This window comes from Lygodium microphyllum, chromosome 19 (genome assembly GCF_053477565.2).
Source record: "Lygodium microphyllum isolate KBCC chromosome 19, Lygodium_microphyllum_v1.1.10, whole genome shotgun sequence".
Taxonomy (NCBI): Eukaryota; Viridiplantae; Streptophyta; class Polypodiopsida; order Schizaeales; family Lygodiaceae; genus Lygodium; species Lygodium microphyllum.
Genome location: NC_141153.1, coordinates 30,080,691 through 30,101,218, shown reverse-complemented (window position 1 = coordinate 30,101,218; position 20,528 = coordinate 30,080,691). Strand labels below are relative to the sequence as shown.

Sequence of the window (20,528 nt, the reverse complement as noted above, 5' to 3'; positions counted from 1 at the left end):
TCACCAATCACCACCTTGGTACTAAAAATACTAACAGCTTTTCTATCTCCATTTGTGTCTTTTCTTTAGACTAGCCTTTTTGTATGAAGCGACCAGCTTGGGTTTGATTAGGTACTTATGGTGCACTATTGGTATTATAAAATGTTGTTTCCATGACCGGTGGATAGAAGATTTTATTGGAAAAATGGAGAAGGCCTATAGCTAGTAGGTTATATTTGCTTTATCCAAGTCAATAAACTAGTTTTGAGTTAGAGCTCCATGAGTTTGCTATGATGCATTGAATGTTTTGGGTTTTTTGTGTTTGTTTGTTTATAGAGAGTTTTGCAAAGAAAGCGTTGTGAAATGCTTTCATGGTTTTAGCTAGTGTTTTGAGTCATGGAGCTTGATGTGATCGGGGGGAAGTCATGGCCTATTGTATGCCCAAAGATGAGAGAAGGATGTCATCTGCTCCTAAATTTTTTTGCCTTAGTTGAACTTTTTATGATTATGCAGCTTGTGGGAGTCAATATTGGAATATTTTTTGCTAGAAGATTTTTTGTTAATGATGAGATAGATTGCTTTTTAAAAAGTAAACTTTTAGAGGTAGTTACTTTTTCTAGTACTGGATCAAGTCCTTGATTTTGCAATAAAACTCTTTTCTAAATAACCGTGTATTAGAATAACTCATTTCTACATAACCATGTATTAGAATGTTTGGTATAAAGAGCATATGCAATAGCATACTTGTGTGTTCTTTGAGGTTTGAAGTATCAAGCTTTTAGTACATAAGATTTATATTTTGGCTGTAATACATTTTTTGTGTGCTGTTTTCAGGAGGACTTGCTTTCCTTTTTTGAGCTTTGCAGAAACTACACATGGATTGTTGAAGAGCCACAGGTACAGTTTGTATATGCGCAAAATTGCAAAATCTAGAAACTTGAAAGGAGTGTTACTTTAGTAGGCATGGATTTAGATCTTGTAATAAGGTCAATATTGCTCCCATTGGTGAAGCATACAGTTATAGAGAAGAATTTTTTGATGTGTGTGTGTGTGTGTGTGTGTGTGTGCGTGCACGCCTGTGCTTGTGTGTGTGCGTGCCTCTGAGGAGGACCTGAATTCTTAACTTAATGCTTTGTGTGACACTTAAGTTGTGCATATGTGAAGTGCACTTCTGAGATTAAGTGTGTGTCACGGGTGAGAGACAATCCTAGCCTTTGCAGCAGGGGACATTGGCAGAAGTTTTTGTGGATAGGTGCCAACGGGGTACCTAGGATAGATCTTGGTCAGGGATATTGAATTTCCCCTTGCAAATGACTTTTAAGTGTCATGGAGGTTAGAGATTTCAATGATTTAATGTCCTAAGCTAAGGTTTATGGAAACTTTCAAGGCTTTCAAGTTCAAAGAGGTTAGGAGTTAAAATTAAGGTTGGCTAGCCTTTAATGTTATTTTAATTTTAATGAGGGCAGGGCAAAAGCTAGGCAGCTTGTTTAGCATGTGACGGCGCCTGTGAAAATGGAAAATTTTGGTCTTTGAAAAAGAATTACCATTTCACACAGTTGATGTCTTTGTTTTGAGTTTCACATGTTATATGATGACGGCCTTGCTTATAATGATACCAGGTGTTGGCATTGCATTCAGGAGATGGGACAACAGGATGGGTGGGCAAGGAAGGCCCCGAGAATGATGAGCTACGCCTAAGCAGATCTGTGGATGCAAGATTTTCTACAATGGTGGCAGGAAGGCAATAAGATTCTTATTATCAAGATTTGATAATTTAAAATATATTTGTTTATAGGAATGGTTTTCAAGCATTTGTACATTGCATGCCTGGTTTTTGCTGCATCAATGTATGAGAGGTCTTGCTTGTATCAGTGTACTAGATTTGATGGGCATGTGTATGTGGGGGTTATATTCATGGTTGTACTAGTACCATGTACGAAAGGGTTCATATTATACCTTACTTAATGTACCATACCTTATGTTTTAGTACCAGAGGTACCAACTTAGTGGATACTTCTTTTCCCATCCAAACCACACTTTGGGATGAGCTAAATGCTCCTTTCACAAATATGATTCTCCCATGGGATTAGGTTATGTGAGGTTCAAAGGATTTTTCTACCTTATTTTGTGAAAAAGAATTAGAATAGAGAAATGTATTTTTTATCATACCGTACATTAAAAAATCGTAAGGTACCATTTAGCAATGTATTTTATTGAACTGAACCATATTGTACATTTCGCACCTGACAACCATGGTTGTGTTGTATAGCTAATCTGACTTTTATTAGTATGTTTGATTTGAAATTGGCAAACTGCCGTCCCTCCAGGTCTGCAGGAAAAACACAAATCAGCGTGGGATTTTCTTGCCATTTTGTCTCCAAAACTGGTTTTTCTTCTACCCGTTCCTACATTGCTTCAGCATCCATCCATGTCCTTCCCGATCCTCCTTTGGCTTTGGGAATTCCTGCAACCTGGGTACTACCTCAACACTATAAGACATCAAGCTTGCTGCCTCAGGCTACTGATCAAGCTGTTGACACTCCAGTTCAAGGGAAGCACAATATAGTCTACTCCATATTACAGGCCAGTATACATTGGCTTGTTTCTTAATGTTGTGAGAATAATGCATATTATATTCTATTCGGGCTTTATAAGAAGTATAAAATTTTATGACTAAAAATGCAGGAATCTGGCAAGGATCTTGGGAGCATAGTTCTGGAAGGTTCTCACATCAAGACATCGGAAAGAAAAGATACCGCCTGTGTTCAATCGAGGGATCGTAGAACTGGTCGTTGTGAGGTTGCAGTCTGTGTCAGAGTAGCAGAGGTGAGTGTACTGTTTTCATGGTTCCATGTTCAACCCATCTGGAGGTTTCTTATCAAATGCTATCTGCTTTAATGCTTATAAGCTAACAACTGTCCAGAAAGCACTTAAGCTGTCAATAAAGGCTGCTCAATATCAAAAATGAAAGAACTGGTTGTGAGACAGTGGTGTGGCGGCCAAACTGCAGGATAGAATCTAAGATGTCTTGATAGCATCTGGTAGACCTGTTACTGACATGTGGAAAGTGAAAACTTTTGAATATTTTCACAAGTCTGGTGAAGGTATTATGAAAACGGTGTCAATTTTGATCATAATGCAGATCCTAGGTAACTGGAGTAATTGTATATATGGAGCCATGAATTACATTTGAATACCTTATAAACACTCATAAATGATGAGAGAGCTCTCGGTTTGATGAGTACACCGTGTGAATGTGATCATAAATGTTTTGAAGCTTCTGAAGTATTGATTCGGAAGCTTTTGTGTGTCTACAGATAGCAAGCTTTACAGTTGACTAAAATTTTGTATTGTTTTAAAGCACTAATTTCAAAATGTGGTGTGCCTGCATGCTGTGTAAGATTGTGATGATTACAGTTGACTAATGTGCAGAACGCAATGAAAGGGTTCGGTTTGACGAGCACACTTTTGTCATCCATTGACTACAGTTGACTAACTTACAGAACACACAGAAACAATGAAAGGGCTCAGCGTTGGAAGCACACTTTCATTGCTGATTGTGTGAATTTCCACAGGATTTGCAGTGTGACAGCAGACAGAAAAGTATCTCTTTGATCCAGGCATGCGCAGTGCCTCTGTCTCCTCTTATTTTCTCTGTCGAATTCAAGTTGGAGGATATTTCCCCTTTATGCTAACGCAATAAGGACAATGTTTCTTGAAGGAAAAAGAGAACTAAATTGGATATGTACATGCACTTGCTAATCAAACAAAAGAACCTCAACTGCAGCCTCAATATTCAATCTTAATTTTGCACCTGAATGATTGATTCTTGTACTAGTTGTTGCATGTTACGTTAGTGTTAAGTACTCAATCTACTTATAAATGAGCAGTGGTTGCTGTCTTAGTGTTGTGCTTCTTGCCACTGCCTACAAGGCTCACCTTTCTTGCGTCATCAGTTCTAGAAGAGCTATTAATGATAGTGCACAAATGAAAGAGTGAATGCACAAACGAATCCACCAGGTTTACCAAAGAGTAGGATGGTTGAGCACCAGCTCAGACACTCCATGGGCTCCCTCTCTCCATGTATTTGTGATTATGATGGTGCTCTTTGATAAACATAGTTGATAAAGCAAAACAAAGCCTATTCAATAGATCCTCTCTGAAGCTGAGGTAGTTGACCCTTTAGACTAGATCCTAGTCCCGAATGTTAGCACCGACACTTATTGGCCATACAACTATCCTAGGGTCAAAATTGACACGAACTGTTTACTAAAGCCGGGTTGGCATAACTTATTACAACTTTTGCCTTTGATACCCATTGCATCCTCGAGGTCCTTGGCTTGTTACCATAAAATAATTGCCATGTGCATCATACGTGGTAAACTACCTTCCACATTTGATTAGTAACTTAATCAAATGATCAAAAAGATTATAACATCTCGAAATTTCACATTCCGGTGTGACAGATCTTCCAAGTGAATTTGATGCAAAAAGAAATTACTTTTCTTGTCATTGAGAACCAACCTACATTGACGTAGCTCATTGAACAAAATGTCCAAACGCCTTCTATGGTTTGTCTCATTCTCTTAATAGATAATCATGTCATCAAAGAAAGTACCCACAAATGCTTTATGTGGCATGAAAATGTGATCTGTCATCCGATTAAAAGTGTTAGGAGCATTTGTAAGTCAAAAAGGCATTGCAGGAAGCTCATACAATCCAAAAGATTTCCTGAAAAATGTCTTAGGCGCATTCTTCGGTCTAATATGTATTTGATGATACTCACTCTTTAAATCTATACGGTTGAAAATGGCTACGCCTTGCAATCTATCCATAACACCATTGATCCAAGGGATTGATAACTGACTCTTTATCATGATTTGTTCAAAGCATGATAATCAATGCACATATGCCATGAACCATCTTTTTTTTGCACCAAAAGCATTGAAAAACAAGAAGGAGATGAGTTGGGTTGAATCAACTCTTTTTCTTTTAGTTCATTCACGTGACTCATAATCTCCTCTTGGTGGGCTGCTCTGACTTTGTAGGGTGGTTTATTAGGTGGGCTACTTTCAAGGATAAGATCTATGTCATGATCTTCGGGCCTTTGAATCAGTATTTTTTCGAGAAGTATTTGAGAGAAGCAATTAGCATATATTTTCAGAAATGACAAGTCATCTCTCTCCGACTTGGACACATTTTCAACATTCTCACTATTATTTTTATCCTTAGTAAAAACCAAGCATAGTGAAAGAGGATGTTTTATTACTTTAGAAATGACAACTATAGATACAAGAAGGACAGATTCCCCTTTCAACTTTACATGAAGTGCGATTGTCTTTTTTAGTATTCTCACTATTATTCTTATTCTTAGTAAAAATCAAGTACAGTGAAAGATGATGTTTCATTACTTTAGAAATGACAACTATAGATACAACAAGGATAGATTCCCCTTTCAACTTTACATCAAGTGTGAGTGTCTTTTCCTTATGTTGAATAGTGATTTCTTTTGCATGGGAATCAATCACTGCATGCATATGGTGACACCATGACATACCAAGCAACATATCACAATCGTGAAGTGGAGTAATGAAGAACTCTTCGATATGGGTATATGCATGTATATGCAACTGAAGCTTTCCAATGAATGGTGTGACGGCCTTTGCATGGCCTTTACATGCAATATCAACTTCTTCCATGGGACCCATCTTATCCTCTTTGATGCTTAGATGGGCTTTTATGTCTACAGAGATGAAGTTGGCTCACACACCATTATTAAGGAATATCAATGCATGTTGAACCCTAATTTTGCCCCATGCTTTGTATAGCTTAGTAGCATCATTATTGGGCTGATTACTAAGAACATCAGGTGTCTATTCCATTGATGTTCTGGGCTTTTTTCCCTTAGGGTCTCCTTGTTTTTTTGATTTTCCAGCTTATTGCCTATTGGGATAGTCGCTTGTAATGTGACCCTCCTTTTCACAAATAAAGTATCTATTTGCAGCCATCAATTCCTTAAAGATGATGTTTCATTACTTTAGAAATGACAACTATAGATACAACAAGAATAGATTCCCCTTTCAACTTTACATCAAGTGTGATTGTCTTTTTCAACATTCTCACTATTATTCTTATCCTTAGTAAAAATCAAGTACAGTGAAAGATGATGTTTCATTACTTTAGAAATGACAACTATAGATACAACAAGGACAGATCCCCCTTTCAACTTTACATCAAGTGTGAGTGTCTTTTCCTTATGTTGAATAGTGATTTCTTTTGCATGGGAATCAATCACTGCATGCATATGGTGACACCATGACATACCAAGCAACATATCACAATCGTGAAGTGGAGTAATGAAGAACTCTTCGATGTGGGTATATGCATGTATATGCAACTGACGCTTTCCAATGAATGGTGTGACGGCCTTTGCATGGCCTTTACATGCCATTCTAACTTCTCCCATAGGTCCCATCTTATCCTCTTTGATGCCTAGATGGGCTTCTATGTCTACAGAGATGAAGTTGGCTCACACACCATTATTAAGGAATATCAATGCATGTTGAACCCTAATTTTGCCCCATGCTTTGCATAGCTTGGTAGCATCATTATTGGGCTGATTACTAAGAACATCGGGTGCCAGTCCCATTGATGTTTTGGGCTTTTTTCCCTTAGGGTTTCCTTGTTTTTTTGATTTTCCAGCTTATTGCCTATTGGGATAGTCGCTTGTAATGTGACCCTCCTTTTCACAAATAAAGTATCTATTTGCAGCCATCAATTCCTTACGTTGTGCCAATGTTTTCGAGCTCTTTTTTGGCTGTTTTGGCTTTTTTTCAGGTTAATTTTCAGATCTGTAGTTTTTCTCAACCTTAAATGACTTTTTAATTAGCTTCTCAACACTCTCTAAGGAGTTAGAATCCTTTTCACACAGCAAAGCATATGCTGTTGTAGCAATCTTTATGAGCTGAGACATGCTAGAGATGGTGGGTTTAATTCAAGAATCCCTAATTCCTTTAAGTAGTCCACTAATATAATTTTTCACTTGCTCATAAAGGGGTAGAGGGCAATATAAAGTCATGGGCAGCAATGTGTTTCAAAACTTTTGATTCTATCGCTCCAAATTCTGTGATTTCTTATCATCCACCTTATTCCAAGCTGTTGTGATGTCGATCTTAAAGGTGCTTGTCAACCAATTCGATGCAAAGATTGTTTGAACTGTATCCATGCTAATGGTGCTTTACCTAAGAATGTGGCTCACTGTTGCAATGCATTCCCCTTGAAGAAAGTGGATGCCTTTTGAATCTTTGAGGATTCGGTGAAGTTTCCTGTAAATAGGTTGCATCAAAGTGCTAAATGAAAGTCAATGTTTTCAGCCTATCTTTTGCATCACTTAAATACCAAACTTCATTGCTTTTCTACCCTCATCATAGTCTTTTATTGCCCCTTTGGGTGTCAAGTTGTCATACAATGGCTATTGCAAAAAGGGTGCATTTGCTGAATTTACATCAAAATGAAGACCAAATGGAGTATTTGCATGACTAGCATTCATTCTTTGAGCCTTGTAGACACTGGGGGTGTAGATGCATTACCAAACACGCTACTTTGTGCCCTATGCATCAAGCCAAGGTTGCCATATATAGGGTTTGCACATTTTTAATTGTATTCGAATATATTTTGCTTAGCACACCATGCATTGGTTGTTGCATACAATACACACAATGCATTGGGTGCTACATTCCATAGGGAATTGTGCCTTACATTTCCGAATGTGGTGGTGGCCTAACCATAGCATGAGAAATCTTGCTCCCACCAAAGTATTGTGGTTGTCCCATCATAGCATGCATGTTGAAGTGGCCACAATCCATTGGATTGACACTTCCATATTGGCCTATTATTTGCATTTCTTGTTGCATAGGTATCAATTGTTTTGATTCATCGGCCTATCTGGGAGCTTCAAGTGAAGGCTTTGGCATTACCTTTGGTACACCCTACTTTCCCGCAGGTGCAGAACATGACTTCTTTGTATTGCCTTTGCTGTTCTTATTCAAAACATTCAAAAATCAGGTGAACTGAGGATCCTTTGCCAATTCAGGAAAGAGATTTGTTGTTGTCCTCATCTGATTCTTGAACTAGTCATCAAATTCCTCTTCACTTTGCTGGTCATTAGCCTCATTATGCCTTGAAGGCCATGCATCTTTTCCAATGACCACATTTTCAGTTCGTTGTCCATGGTCTAAGCCTTGTCCAAGATAAGGCATTGTATTTCCTTTATTTCCTTGTGAATGTCTATACTAAGAGCCATCATCATTGCTTGATTTCATCTTGCTGTATGAAGACATCTTACTGTAATTTCTCAATTGAGCAGAAAGATCAACACTGGCATAAGGTTTATGCTTGCAATGAGGTGTCTTGGGCCCACCAAATTAAGGGAGTGAGTGGTAGTTCGGTAATGCAACCATGAAACTAGCCTTCTCGAATAGGGTGGTAATTCCTTGATCAAGTACTTAATTACAACAATCAGTAAATAAACATAAATTGAGATACACACTTAACCTTGAAAATTCTTGGACAATGGACACCTTGTTGGCTCCGAAATTGGCATCCCTTTCAGTATTTCTTTATCTTTAATCGCTAATGGATTGATTACAAGTCAAGTTTCCACAATGTCCTTGCCTGATCCAATTGCCCCTTGTTGCTCCAACAATGAGCAAAAAAATTGGGCAAATTTCCCCTTGATTTTCACCCAAGACGTTCTCTAATTGGATTGTAACTCGTCAAGTGTTGCCGCAAATTTACAAAGGATGGGCCAGCACCTGAATTTCTTGATAATTCGACAAATTTCAAGTGCTTCATTCAATGTATGATGCCTTTTACTAATTGCATGGGTCTAGAAGTGTTTCTAAATCCTAAATTTCTACAAAATTTAGGGTTTATGGAAAAATTCCTTTTGCATTTCACCAAATTTGGTTGAGATTTGCTCCAAATGGCTGAGATAAGTTGAGATCTTCTAAGAATTGACTTAAAGAGGTGAGAGAACGCCATAGAGAGAAAATTCAGAGATATCTCACGAAGAAATTCTCCAATTTGGCTATTGTATGTTTCAACTATTAAGGAATGCAGTCATCTGTAGGCTGGGAGCTGGGAGCAGAAGAATGCTGTTGCCAGCCAGCTGATGATGTTGTTGGCCTTTGATTGGCCTTCTCTTGGTGTTGCCTACCTATTGATGGCTCCATATGGCTGTTACTTGCTACAATATGTTGTTTTCTGCTCTAGCAGCCTTCTCTTTTTCCTCCTCGAGCTGAAAACTCATCTGAATGGTTCAGACCGAGTTTCAAAAACGTTTTCTCAGTTTGCATGGGTATTTTTGCCAATTTGAAGTGTTCTAAACCCAATTTTCAGCATTATCGAGCCATTAAATTAATTTTAGGCATTGAATTCAAAAAAATTAAATTTTAGCTTTTCTGACCTTGCCCAGAATTAAATGTGCCAATTCATAATTAAATTTGCTATGACATTTGCAACTTGGAGTGGTCCCCAACCTTTGGTTAGCTTTAGAGTAGCATTAATTAATTAACTAATGTTGGGTTTGACTCACGTCTATGCTCATAGAGGAGTGTTGATGATCCTTGGTAGGATACTGAGACACTTTTTACTCTCCTTACGTTAAGGTTTTCCCCCCCATCTTTGCTCACTTTTATTTTATGTGTGCCTATGTTACAGAGTTTGGGCACTTATCGTGTTTTACATATTTTCAGTGTGAGCACACATTAGGAACCCTAAGGTTTAAAGTGTGTACTTTGTACTTGCACTACACTCTTTGATTATTCCATTGAGTGTTGTGTCTACATTGTCAATTGTACTCTTAGTTGAGCTTCGATCTCTATGCATCCTCTCACCTCTCACATTTGGTATCAGAGCTGACCTTCAACTCAATTGAGATGGTTGTCCATTGTCAGCAGCTGCATCGCCACCAGCTGTCCTTAGCTCCACCAAGTCCACTAGCTGCCACCAGCATCATCACTAGCAGGCTCGCTGCCTGTGTTTCCCGACACCAATCCCCCCCCCCCTCCCCTCCCCGCCCCAAGTGTGCCAAGTCCACCACCACTGTGCCTCTAGTCTTTTGCATCGCCTTCGGGGAAGCCCACCTACATCCCCAGCTCTCCAATGACCTCTGTTCCTCTTTTGCCAGGTCTGTGTGGACGCCACCAGCCTGGTCATAAGTGCCGCCATCAGACAGGCTGTGCACCCTGTTTTGTGTAGTGTGCCCAGCCTTTAAACACGTGTGCCTGCAACAGAAAGCTCAGCTGAGCTCCGCCACCATAGAAGTGCCCACCATAGCTCCGCTCAGTCACCCATAAAGGAGGTTAAAGGAAAATTTTTAATTTTTTATTTAGATTTGATATTTTGGAAGGAGCTTTTGCCCAGACAGCATATCTCTGTTCCTGCATGTGTTTAGGACACATTTATTGCAGAGTTTTTGTTTCCGAGCCAAAAATTTGGGGCAAACATTTGCCAATGTTTGGCTCGGAAACAAAAACTCTGCAAATGTGCATTTTGGGACAACAAATTTTGGAGTTTTTGCATTTTTCGTGTTGCTGAGCATTGGACAGTGTGCATATTTAGATAGTTTCTGATGGAGTGTGATCATTTAGATTTGCTAATTACAGCAGGATGCTTGCTGTAATTTTTGGAAATTCTCAGATTTTCAGGTTGGTCCAGCTTGAAGTATTGCTCTTGTGCTCTTTGATCAATGTCATTTACCATGGTCAATTAGGGACAAGGTGATGTATTTACATATGTGTCCAAGGAGGATAGGTTGGATGGCAACAACTATTCTCTATGGTCTTTTATGATGAAAAATTTGTTGATTGTGAAGAATCTTTGGGATTATGTCAGTGGTAAAGAACCTTCTCGAGGAGGATGTGGTCAAAAGCCCACTCAGCCTATTCAGCATGCTCTAGCTTTGGCTTGGGACACACGCGATGTTCAAGCATTGCTACTGATTGCATTGGCAGTTCAGTAGTCTATCACCCCGCACATACGGTTTGCAGCTTCTTCACGAGAAGCATGGCTGACACTTGAGCAAATGTTTGCTAGAAAAAATGAGATATGCATCTCTTTCTTAAAGAAAGAGCTTGAGAATGTGAAGATGGACGAAGGTGATTTTACGCAGGATCATTTCAACAAAATTTGAGACTTGCGTGAGAAACTCTTGAATGTCGATGAATATTATTCGGATGCGCAGTTAATCTCTACTATGAATTCATTGCCGCCCTCCTATTTGGCCTTTCATATGCCCTTGAATCTCACTATGAGAATTTTTGCTAGCCACTTACTTTCCTTTAGTTGGTTAGTTTGTTCTTAGAAGAGCAAATAAGAAAGAACAGTGAGGTGGATGTTATAGCCTTTGAGAAAGATGTTACGGCAATGTAGAAGGGCAAGGGCAGTCACGCTAAAAATGCTTTGTAGAGTTATCGGACTTAAGGTACTTCACAGAGCAAGAAGAGATAGAGGGGGCATGCAAGCCAAGTAGGGCAAGTGTCACTATTGCTAGAAGCCAGGTCATTACATCATAGAATATATGAAGCGCATAGCCAAGGAGAAGAAAAAGAAGTCAAGGATGCCTGTTTCTGATGCATCTTCTATTTCTACTGAGTCAACGTCTTTTGTTGTAGACCGTGACTATTGTTTCTACCCTTGTAGTTATGACTCTTCTTGGACTGATAGAGCATTTAGCTCTACTGAGGATGCGAGCACTTGGTTCTTGGACAGTGGTGCCTCTAGGCATATTACATTCTGCAGGGATTTGTTTTTCTCCGTATTGCAGCTCTTGTTGGCAAGTCTGTGCAGTGTGCCAACAATGCATCATACCCTATTAAAGGTATTGGGGAGATTGTGTCGACAATTATTGATGTCTCTATTGTTCGTTTTCATGATGCATTATTTGTACCATGCATAAAGAAGAATTTGTTGTCTATTTTTTCTTTGGCAAACTGTGGTTTGTAAGTCACATTTGATGATGACAGATGCATGGTCAAGGATAAAGAACTCATGATTTTGGTTTTGACTGGCTGTTTATGTCATCGACTCTATGTGCTAGATACTTATTCAGTTGATTAGTCGGTCTATCCAGGATCTACTCTTACTGTTGTTATGTCACAGACAGAGTTATGGCATGCTCGCATGGGGCATGTTAACTATGGCAGCTTGATGCTTATGCAGTGTACATAGATGCTTGATAGCTTCTCTCTCTTGGAGAGACCTCTTGAGCATATATGTGAGGCATGTATTTTGGGGAAAATGCATCGTTTTTTTTTCCTCGTGATGTTGCTTTTAAGGCAATTGCCAGATTACAAATTGTGGATTCGGATATATGTGGCTCTATGTAGACAAAGTCATTGGGTGTCTGTTATTGTTTTGTCACTTTCATTGATGACTTTGCACGTTTTTGTTGGGTCTACTCATTACTAGTGAAAAAGTCAGAGGTGCATGATGGATTTTTGGCTTTTGCAGCACTAGTTGAAGATTAATATGGCTATAGGATTAAGAGTCTCCGTTTGGACCGGAGGAGGGGGTGTGTGTGTGTGGAATACATGTCTTCCCTGTTGAATTATTTTTTAAAGCAGAAAAGGCAGGGTCCATCAAAACACAATTGCATATACTCCACATCGGAATTGGGTTATAGAAAGGAAGAATCAGTTACTCGTGGAGATGGCCAGATATATGTTGATTGCAAAGAGTTTGCCACATAGTTTTTAAATGGAAGTAATTATTTGTGTTTGTCATGTTTTGAATAGGTGCCCTACCAAGGCATTAAAGAATGTCACGCCTTTTGAGGCTTGGAATAGTCGGAAACCTTGTGTTTGACATTTTTGTACTTTTGGGTGTCTTGCATATGCACAAATTCCCAAGGTACTCAGGAAGAAGTTGGATAACAAGGCTGTTAAATTTATTTTGTGGGGTAGAATAGTGAAAGCAAAGGATATAGATTATATGATCCTATCTCTAAGAAGGTATTTGTCAGTAGGGATGTGTTTTTTGATAAAAAATCAGAATTATCCCTTGCTGGTTTAGATACACATCAGGCCGCCAATGATGTATTTGAAGAGCTGCTGCCCATTTCTTTCGGTGATACAGGTGGAGCTTGAAGAAGTGAACTTAATGTTCAGCCAGCTGCTGCATTGGGTAATGCAGAAAATCAGCTTATGAATGATTTGAATATTCAACAAGATGCTGAATTTGAGGTTCAACAGGAGCATGTACACAATCGGGAAGCTAGGCAGATGCCTAGATGGTACTTGCGAACCATGAAAGATAGTCATTCGGATGCTTGTATTGCTAGTCATACTAGAAGACAAGCTCGTGTGCATGATGGTGGTGATACAATGGAGTTGGTTATGGCAACACCTACACTTGATGATGAGGAGCTTGAATGTTTTGAGGATGCATAAGAAAGTGTGCATTGGATAACAACAATGTAGGTTGAGTTTGATTCTATCATAAAGCCATTGGTACAATGTGTGTCTATAAGCTGAAAAGAAATGCTTGTTGGGAAGAAAGCCATTGGTACAATGTGTGTCTATAAGCTGAAAAGAAATGTAGATGGATCCATGGACAAATATAAAGCAAGGCTTGTGGCTAAAGGCTACGCACAAAAGAAAGGCATTGACTATGACTATCATTCGGTCGAAGGTTGCTTTGGTTGCCCATCATGGTTGGACTGTGCAACATCTTGATATTAAGACGGCATTTTTACATGGTTGGACTGTGCAACATCTTGATATTAAGCAGTTATTGGTGCTTGCCATGTTTTGAATAGATGCCCTACCAAGGCATTAAAGAATGTCATACCTTTTGAGGCTTGGAACACCAGAAAACCTTGTGCTGGACATTTTCGTACTTTTGGGTGTCTTGCATATGCGTAAATTCCCAAGGTATCGAGGAAGAAGTTGGATAACAAGGTTGTTTAATGCATTTTGTGGGGTATAATAGCGAAAGCAAAGGATATAGATTATATGATCATGTCTCTCAGAAGGTATTTGTCAGTAGGGATATGGTTTTCGATGAAAAATCAGAATTATCCCTTGTTGGTTTAGATACATATCAGACTGGCAATGATGTATTTGAAGGGTTGCTACCCATTTCTTTCGGTGATACGGTTGGAGCTTTAACAAGTGAACTTAATGTTCAGCTAGTTGCTGCATTGGGTAATGCAAAAAATCAGCCTATGGCTGATTTGAATATTCAACAAGATGCTGAATTTGAGTTTCAACATTGTACATAATCAGGAAGCTAGGCAGATGCGTAGATGGTACTTGCAAACTATGAAAGATGGTCATTGGGATGCTTGTATTGCTGGTTGTACTAGAAGACAAGGTCGTGTGCATGATGGTGCTAATACAATAGAGTTGGTTACGGCAACACCTACACTTGATGATGAGGAACTTGAATGTTTTGAGGATGTACAACAAAGTGTGCATTGGATAATAGCAATGCAAGCCGTGTTTGATTCTATCATAAAGAATCAAACATGGGATTTAGTGACCTTTCCTGTTGGGAACAAAGCCATTGGTACAATGTGTGTCTATAAGCTGAAAAGGAATGTAAATGGATCCATTGACAAATATAAAGTGAGGCTTGTGGCCAAAGGCTATGCCCAAAAGAAAGGCATTATATGATCTTGTGAAAGCAAAGGATATAGATTATATGATCTTGTCTCTAAGAAGGTATTTCTCAGTAGGGATGTGGTTTTCGATGAAACATCAGAACTATCCCTTGCTGTTTTAGATACATATCGGGCTGCCAATGATGTATTTGAAGGGCTACTACCCATTTCTTTCGGTAATACAGTTGGAGCTTGAACAAGTGAACTTAATGTTCAGCCAGCTGTTGTATTGGGTAATGCAGAAAATCAGCCTATGGCTGATTTGAATATTCAACAAGATGCTGAATTTGAGGTTCAACAAGAGCTTGTAAACAGTCACGAAGCTAGGCAAATGCCTAGATGGTACTTGCAAACTATGAAAGGTAGTCATTTGGATGCTTGTCTTGTTGGTCGTACTGGAAGACAAGCTCGTGTGCATGACGGTTCTAATACAATGGAGTTGGTTATGGCAGCGCCTAGACTTGATGATAAGGAGCCTGAATGTTTTGAGGATGCACAACGAAGTGTGCATTGGATAATAACAATGCAAGCTGAGTTTGATTCTATCATAAAGAATCAAACATGGGATTTAGTGACCTTGCCTGTTGGTAAGAAAGCCATTGGTACAACGTTTGTTAATAAGTTGAAAAGGAATGGAAATGGATCCATTGACAATTATAAAGCGAGGTTTGTTGCCAAATGTTGCGCACAAAAGAAAGGCATTGACTATGACTACCATTTGGTCTAAAGTTGCTTTGGTTGCCCATCATGTTTGGACTGAGCAGCAGCTTGATATTAAGACGAAATTTTTACATGGGGACCTTCAAGAAGAAGTGTATGCACAACAATTTGTTTTGCAGTAGAGGGATCTAAACGCTTGGTATGGATGTTGGAAAAGCCTTTGTATGGTTTTGGAAGCTTCCGATCTTGGTGTGAAAATTGATGCCTTTTTACTAAGCCAAGGGGTCATTAACAACTCATCAAAGTCTACACTTTAGGCATGTAAAGAGGGGGGATCTTTGCTTGTCATATGTCTTTATGTAGATGATCTTCTGCTCACAAGGACAAATGTTGTTCAGATTTTAGCCTTCAAACAAAGTTTGTAGCATACTTTTGAGATGTCAAACTTAGGGGCTTTGCATCACTATTTGGGCATTCTGTTCGTTCATGATGGTAGAGGCATTGGATTGTCACAGTCTAGATACATTGATAGACTTTTAGAGAGGTTTTGCTTATAGGATCGCAAGCCAATTTGCACACCAATGGAGATTGGACTCAAGTTGTCCTTGCATGATGACAATGATTTGTTTAAATGTCCATACATATACTTCCGCATTTGGATGTCTCATTTATTTATGCAATACAAGGCTAGATATTCAGTTTGCCGTTTCATCCCTGAGTAGATATATGCTTTGTCCACACAAGTTACATTGGCAAGCCGTGAGGCATGTTTTTCATTACTTGTAGGGTACCAGGATTGTGGGATTGCTTTATGCCAAAGGGGGGACGACAACAACTACATGCTTATACTGTTTCAGATTAGATTGGTGATTTTTATTCACGTCACTCCATGAGTGGAAATTGTTTCTTTCTTGGCTCATCTTGCATCTCTTGGCTTAGCAAGAAACAATCCATTGTTGCCAGATCGTCTAGTGAATTTGAATACAAGGTAGCTTTGTCTACCATAGTTGAATGCGTATGGCTTAGACACTTGTTGGCTAGTCTTGATGTATCTATCATGGAGCCTACTCCTTTGTTTACTGACAATCAGAGTGCCATTGTAGTGGTATGGAATGGAGTGTTTAATGCACACACGAAATATAGAGAGATCCACTATCACTCTCTCAAAGAGACGCTACATGCAAGTGATATCAGGCTTGTCTACTATCCTACCACCAATAATGCGGTAGACATATTCTCCGAAGCTCTTCCTCACGACAAATTTGAAGTATTTTGCAGTGCTTTAAATTTGATCTCCTTTGGTGGATGATGCTTGTATATTGATCACTCTTCACTCCAAGGGGGTTTGTCGGGTTTGACTCATGTCTACGCTCACAGAGGAGTGCCAATGATCCTCTGTAGGACACTCGGGCACTTTTTACTCTTCGTAGGAGATGTCTTTTCCCCTAGCTTTACTAACTTTTATTTTATGTGTGCTTATGTTACACATTTTGGGCACACATTAGCAACCCTAAGGTTTAAGGGTTGTGCTTTGTACTTGCACTACACACTCTGATTATTGCATTGGGTGTCCTGTCTACACTCTCTTCAAAGTTCACTATCAACTATACTCTCACATGAGGTTCAATTTGTGTGCATCTTCTCACCTCTCACAATTAATGCTTGTCCCTAATGTCACCACTTACACTTATCGTCCAAACAACTGTCTTGGGGTCAAAATTGACACAAATTGACTACTAGATGCAAATTAGGATAACTCATAACAACTGTTTCCTTTGACAGCCATTGCATCCTAGGGTCTTGGTGACATTTAAGGCATGCATCTTGCACATTTGATTAGTAACGTAATGAAATGTTACTAGCAAGATTAAAGCATCTTAAAATTTCATGTCCTCGTGACACTCAAGGTATGCATCTTCACCGGTAGTGAGGTAGCATAGACCTCTCCCATTGGAAAATTTTCCATGCGATGGAGCCACACTTGTCATCAACAATTTGAGTAAATTATGTCGTTTCTAATATTATGAAAACTGCAGTATCAGAAGAACCAGCAATATAGAGTGCGAACCACTATTCATTTATATGAATAAGTCCCGAGTATCAAAGGCATTGCAAATTCCCAAAACAGAATATATTTAAACTGAGTTCGAATGATATGGTTGTCATGACTCATACATGTGTCCGATTATTGTCAAATACATCCATAGATCAGCTGTTTAGGAAGAGACACTGAAAGCAGGGCTCAAATGGTGTCCCTACAGCATAGAATGCATCAAAATATGGGTCTAAAATTGACCATTTTTCCTGCTGTTTTATACAGAGTTTTGGTGCCAAGAATAAAGTCTAAGATAAGCTCAAACCATTGTAATTTTTTAGGAATTTCTTTGATAATTTTTGCCTACCATATTTGCACCGGAAAGCTGCATAGAAACCAGCCTTTTGGCCTTGAAACAATTAGTTCAATGTGACTGCAGTGTGAACACAGAGACTGAACCAGTTCAGCAAACTAAGGAGTTTCATGATTTTCCAGTGTGAAAGCAGTTTTCAAATAATGAGTTTCTCAAGGCTTTAGTGTCAACTCAAATGGTCTGAACCATATCATCTCCCATTTCAAATCGTTCCACAGCAGGATGCTATTTGCCAACGGTGCCGAGTCAATTGGGCATTTTACATACCGTAGCCAAGTCAAATCCACCACGAACATACTCGCTTACCTTTTATTTTTTGCAAGTAAAATGTGGCTGATTATATTACTCAAAAAACTGATTACAACAAAGTGCTTATGCTCAAGAGACTAGTTGGAGCTGATGCAAAGTCACCAATACATCATGTATACAAGCCTCTCAAGGCAGTCTAGGGGGGATGTGGGCAAGAAGCCATTGTTTGGGGGGGGGGGGGGGGGGGGGTGTACATCGCCAACTAGGGCTGCCTTCCTGCATCATGAAGAATAGACCCTGGCCGCCCCAAGTGCGCATAAAGTGACCTCGGAGCTCCGGACGAGCCTTGGAATTGCCCTGCACCTGGTCCCATCGGCCGCGGAGAGAGTGGATGATGGAGGTCCAGAGCTCTGCTAAGGTCGCATGTGTTGAAAGTCTCTCTCCGCCGAAGGCCTCTTGACACCGTGCCTTCCAAATATGCCATCCAGTAAGACTTCCTATGATCTCCCATACCTCCTAGCGGTCTGCTGTGGGTTCCAATACCTTGTGGATGGGTAGAGCCTCCAAACCGACCACTACGTACGACCCCGACTCGATAATGAAAATTGTGTCTTGCATCCTGGCCTCATACAAAAGGTGACGGCCTTGGATGATTGCCAGGCAACATAAAGCTCCCCATGAGATACATCCAAGGCTGGGTGCTATACGGCGAAGGATGCGGCATGCTCCTCTCCACGAATTGTGCCTCCTCACATGGCCAAAGGCTCTGCTTTGGGGTTTCCAGAGGCTGCTGTGTGCAGCGCTTACAATCTTCCTCCTGCATTTGGGCAAGCTAACTTCCCACCACCAAATCTCCATGTGCCACCAGCCTTAAGAAGTACGACACTCTCCTCGGCCTCCAACTATCCCATAGGCGTGGCGCTAGAAGGTCCTTTGGAAGGGCTCCGTGATGTTGTGCTCCACCCAGTGTCTACTACGTGACGACGCCGAGTCCATATCCTCCTGCATCAGTACATGTCTGCCAATCTTGGCAGTGTACTCTAGGAACGTGGGTGGCTTCTTAGTGACTGCAGAGGCTGGCCATAGCCACTCTCTTGGATCCCACTCTAGCTCATTAAGTGGTCTTTCCTCCGAGGTCCAAAGGCGCCACTCCCTAAGCTCCTTCCAAAAAACATAGAGGTCCAGTCGCCATGTCTTTCCTCGAAGGCCTACCACTAGAACCCTCCTCCATGAAAGGGCGGCAATCCCCTCATTTTGCTGCTCTCTGTTAGGGCCAGACATCTCCCCTCCTGAACGATGAAGAAAGTCCCCTGCAGGGCGCCACCCACTCTACTTGCCACCTGAAGGGAAATGCCTACTAGTGAAAACCTAGCTGCTCGTATCTCCCCGGGCCCTATTGGCTCTCATATCAGGGGAGCAAGCCACTCCAGAGGTATTGCTGTGTCTATCTTCCTTCTCCTCAACTCCACTCCTCTCTGGCAGTCTGATACTTGTTGCAACACCTCCTCGTCTGCCATCCTGTACGCCTCCCGCCATATCTTGATTGTATAAGCTGGGCCAGCCTCCCACCCAGCCCATTGGATGTGGAGGGGGGCGGGTCACCTATATGTGCCCCTTTCCGATCTTTGACCTCAGGGTTCCAGATCGCCGGGCTGACGGTCTGTTTTCTCCTGGCAGCTTGGGGGGCTTTGGATTAGGGCCTTTCGGAGGCCCTGCCACACTCAAAGTAAGTTGCGAAGGAAAGCTGATCTTGAAGGGGTGATTCCGGCAGACGTGAAGATCCATTTCAGGGACGGCCTTCACTCCCCTCCAAGCCTCGGTCTACAGTCCTGAAGGCCCTCTTGCAATAGGACCTTCCAGGCGCGCCCGCCTGGTGTGAGACCGCAGACAACTAGCTTGCCCAAGAGGGCCATGCTCTGATACTCTGGGTCGATGATCCCAAGCCCTCCCTCTGACCTATGTCGTATGATGGTCCCCCACGCCACCTTGGTCCTAGAATCCCTGGAACCATTTGATCGTGACCAAAGGAAATTCTGCACTAGGCGGTGAAGCCAACACGAGGGGATGTACGAGGCCATTGCTAGGAGGACCTGGTTAACCACCAGGGCTTGTCCGGCTAGTGAGAGGTGAACCATGCTCTAGTAGGTCAGTTTACTTCGAATAGAATCCAGGATAGGAAGAAATTGCTGCGCAGGAGTGATGTCGAGTCCCACCTGGAACCCTAGGTATCGGACGATCTCCTCTCTGCTCACCCATCTGAATCCCAGGTGGACGCCCCACTCCATGCTGGAGTCCGAGTCTATGAGGAAACCAACTGACTTTCGCTCCCGTTGTAGAATAGAACACGTCAAGAGCCAGCCTCACTCTCTATAGCATCAACTCATCGTCATCTATGTAGAGGGTTGTATCATCTGCGTACTCTGAGTCTAGCAACTTAGTCTTCTCTCTCACTGGAAGTCGGAGGCCGCGTAATCCACTCACACGTGACTTGAGGAAGTGAGACATCGCCTCTGCCAAGAGTAGAAACAGCTATGGGTCCAAGGGGCAGCCTTGTCGAACTGATCTCT

General features: G+C 40.9%; 1 protein-coding gene across 4 annotated transcripts in view; it reads left to right on the top strand.

The window, feature by feature from the left end:
• EMB3012 (embryo defective 3012) overlaps nucleotides 1-20,528 on the top strand; it is a 184,440-nt gene that overhangs the window by 117,009 nt on the left and 46,903 nt on the right. For all 4 annotated transcript variants that reach the window (XM_087699842.1, XM_087699844.1, XM_087699845.1 and 1 more), the window contains 4 exons: nucleotides 814-876; nucleotides 1,599-1,720; nucleotides 2,307-2,562; nucleotides 2,665-2,805. In XM_087699842.1, the coding sequence (XP_087555968.1) occupies nucleotides 814-876; nucleotides 1,599-1,720; nucleotides 2,307-2,562; nucleotides 2,665-2,805 (582 nt within the window). The remainder of the gene's footprint in view (nucleotides 1-813; nucleotides 877-1,598; nucleotides 1,721-2,306; nucleotides 2,563-2,664; nucleotides 2,806-20,528) is intronic.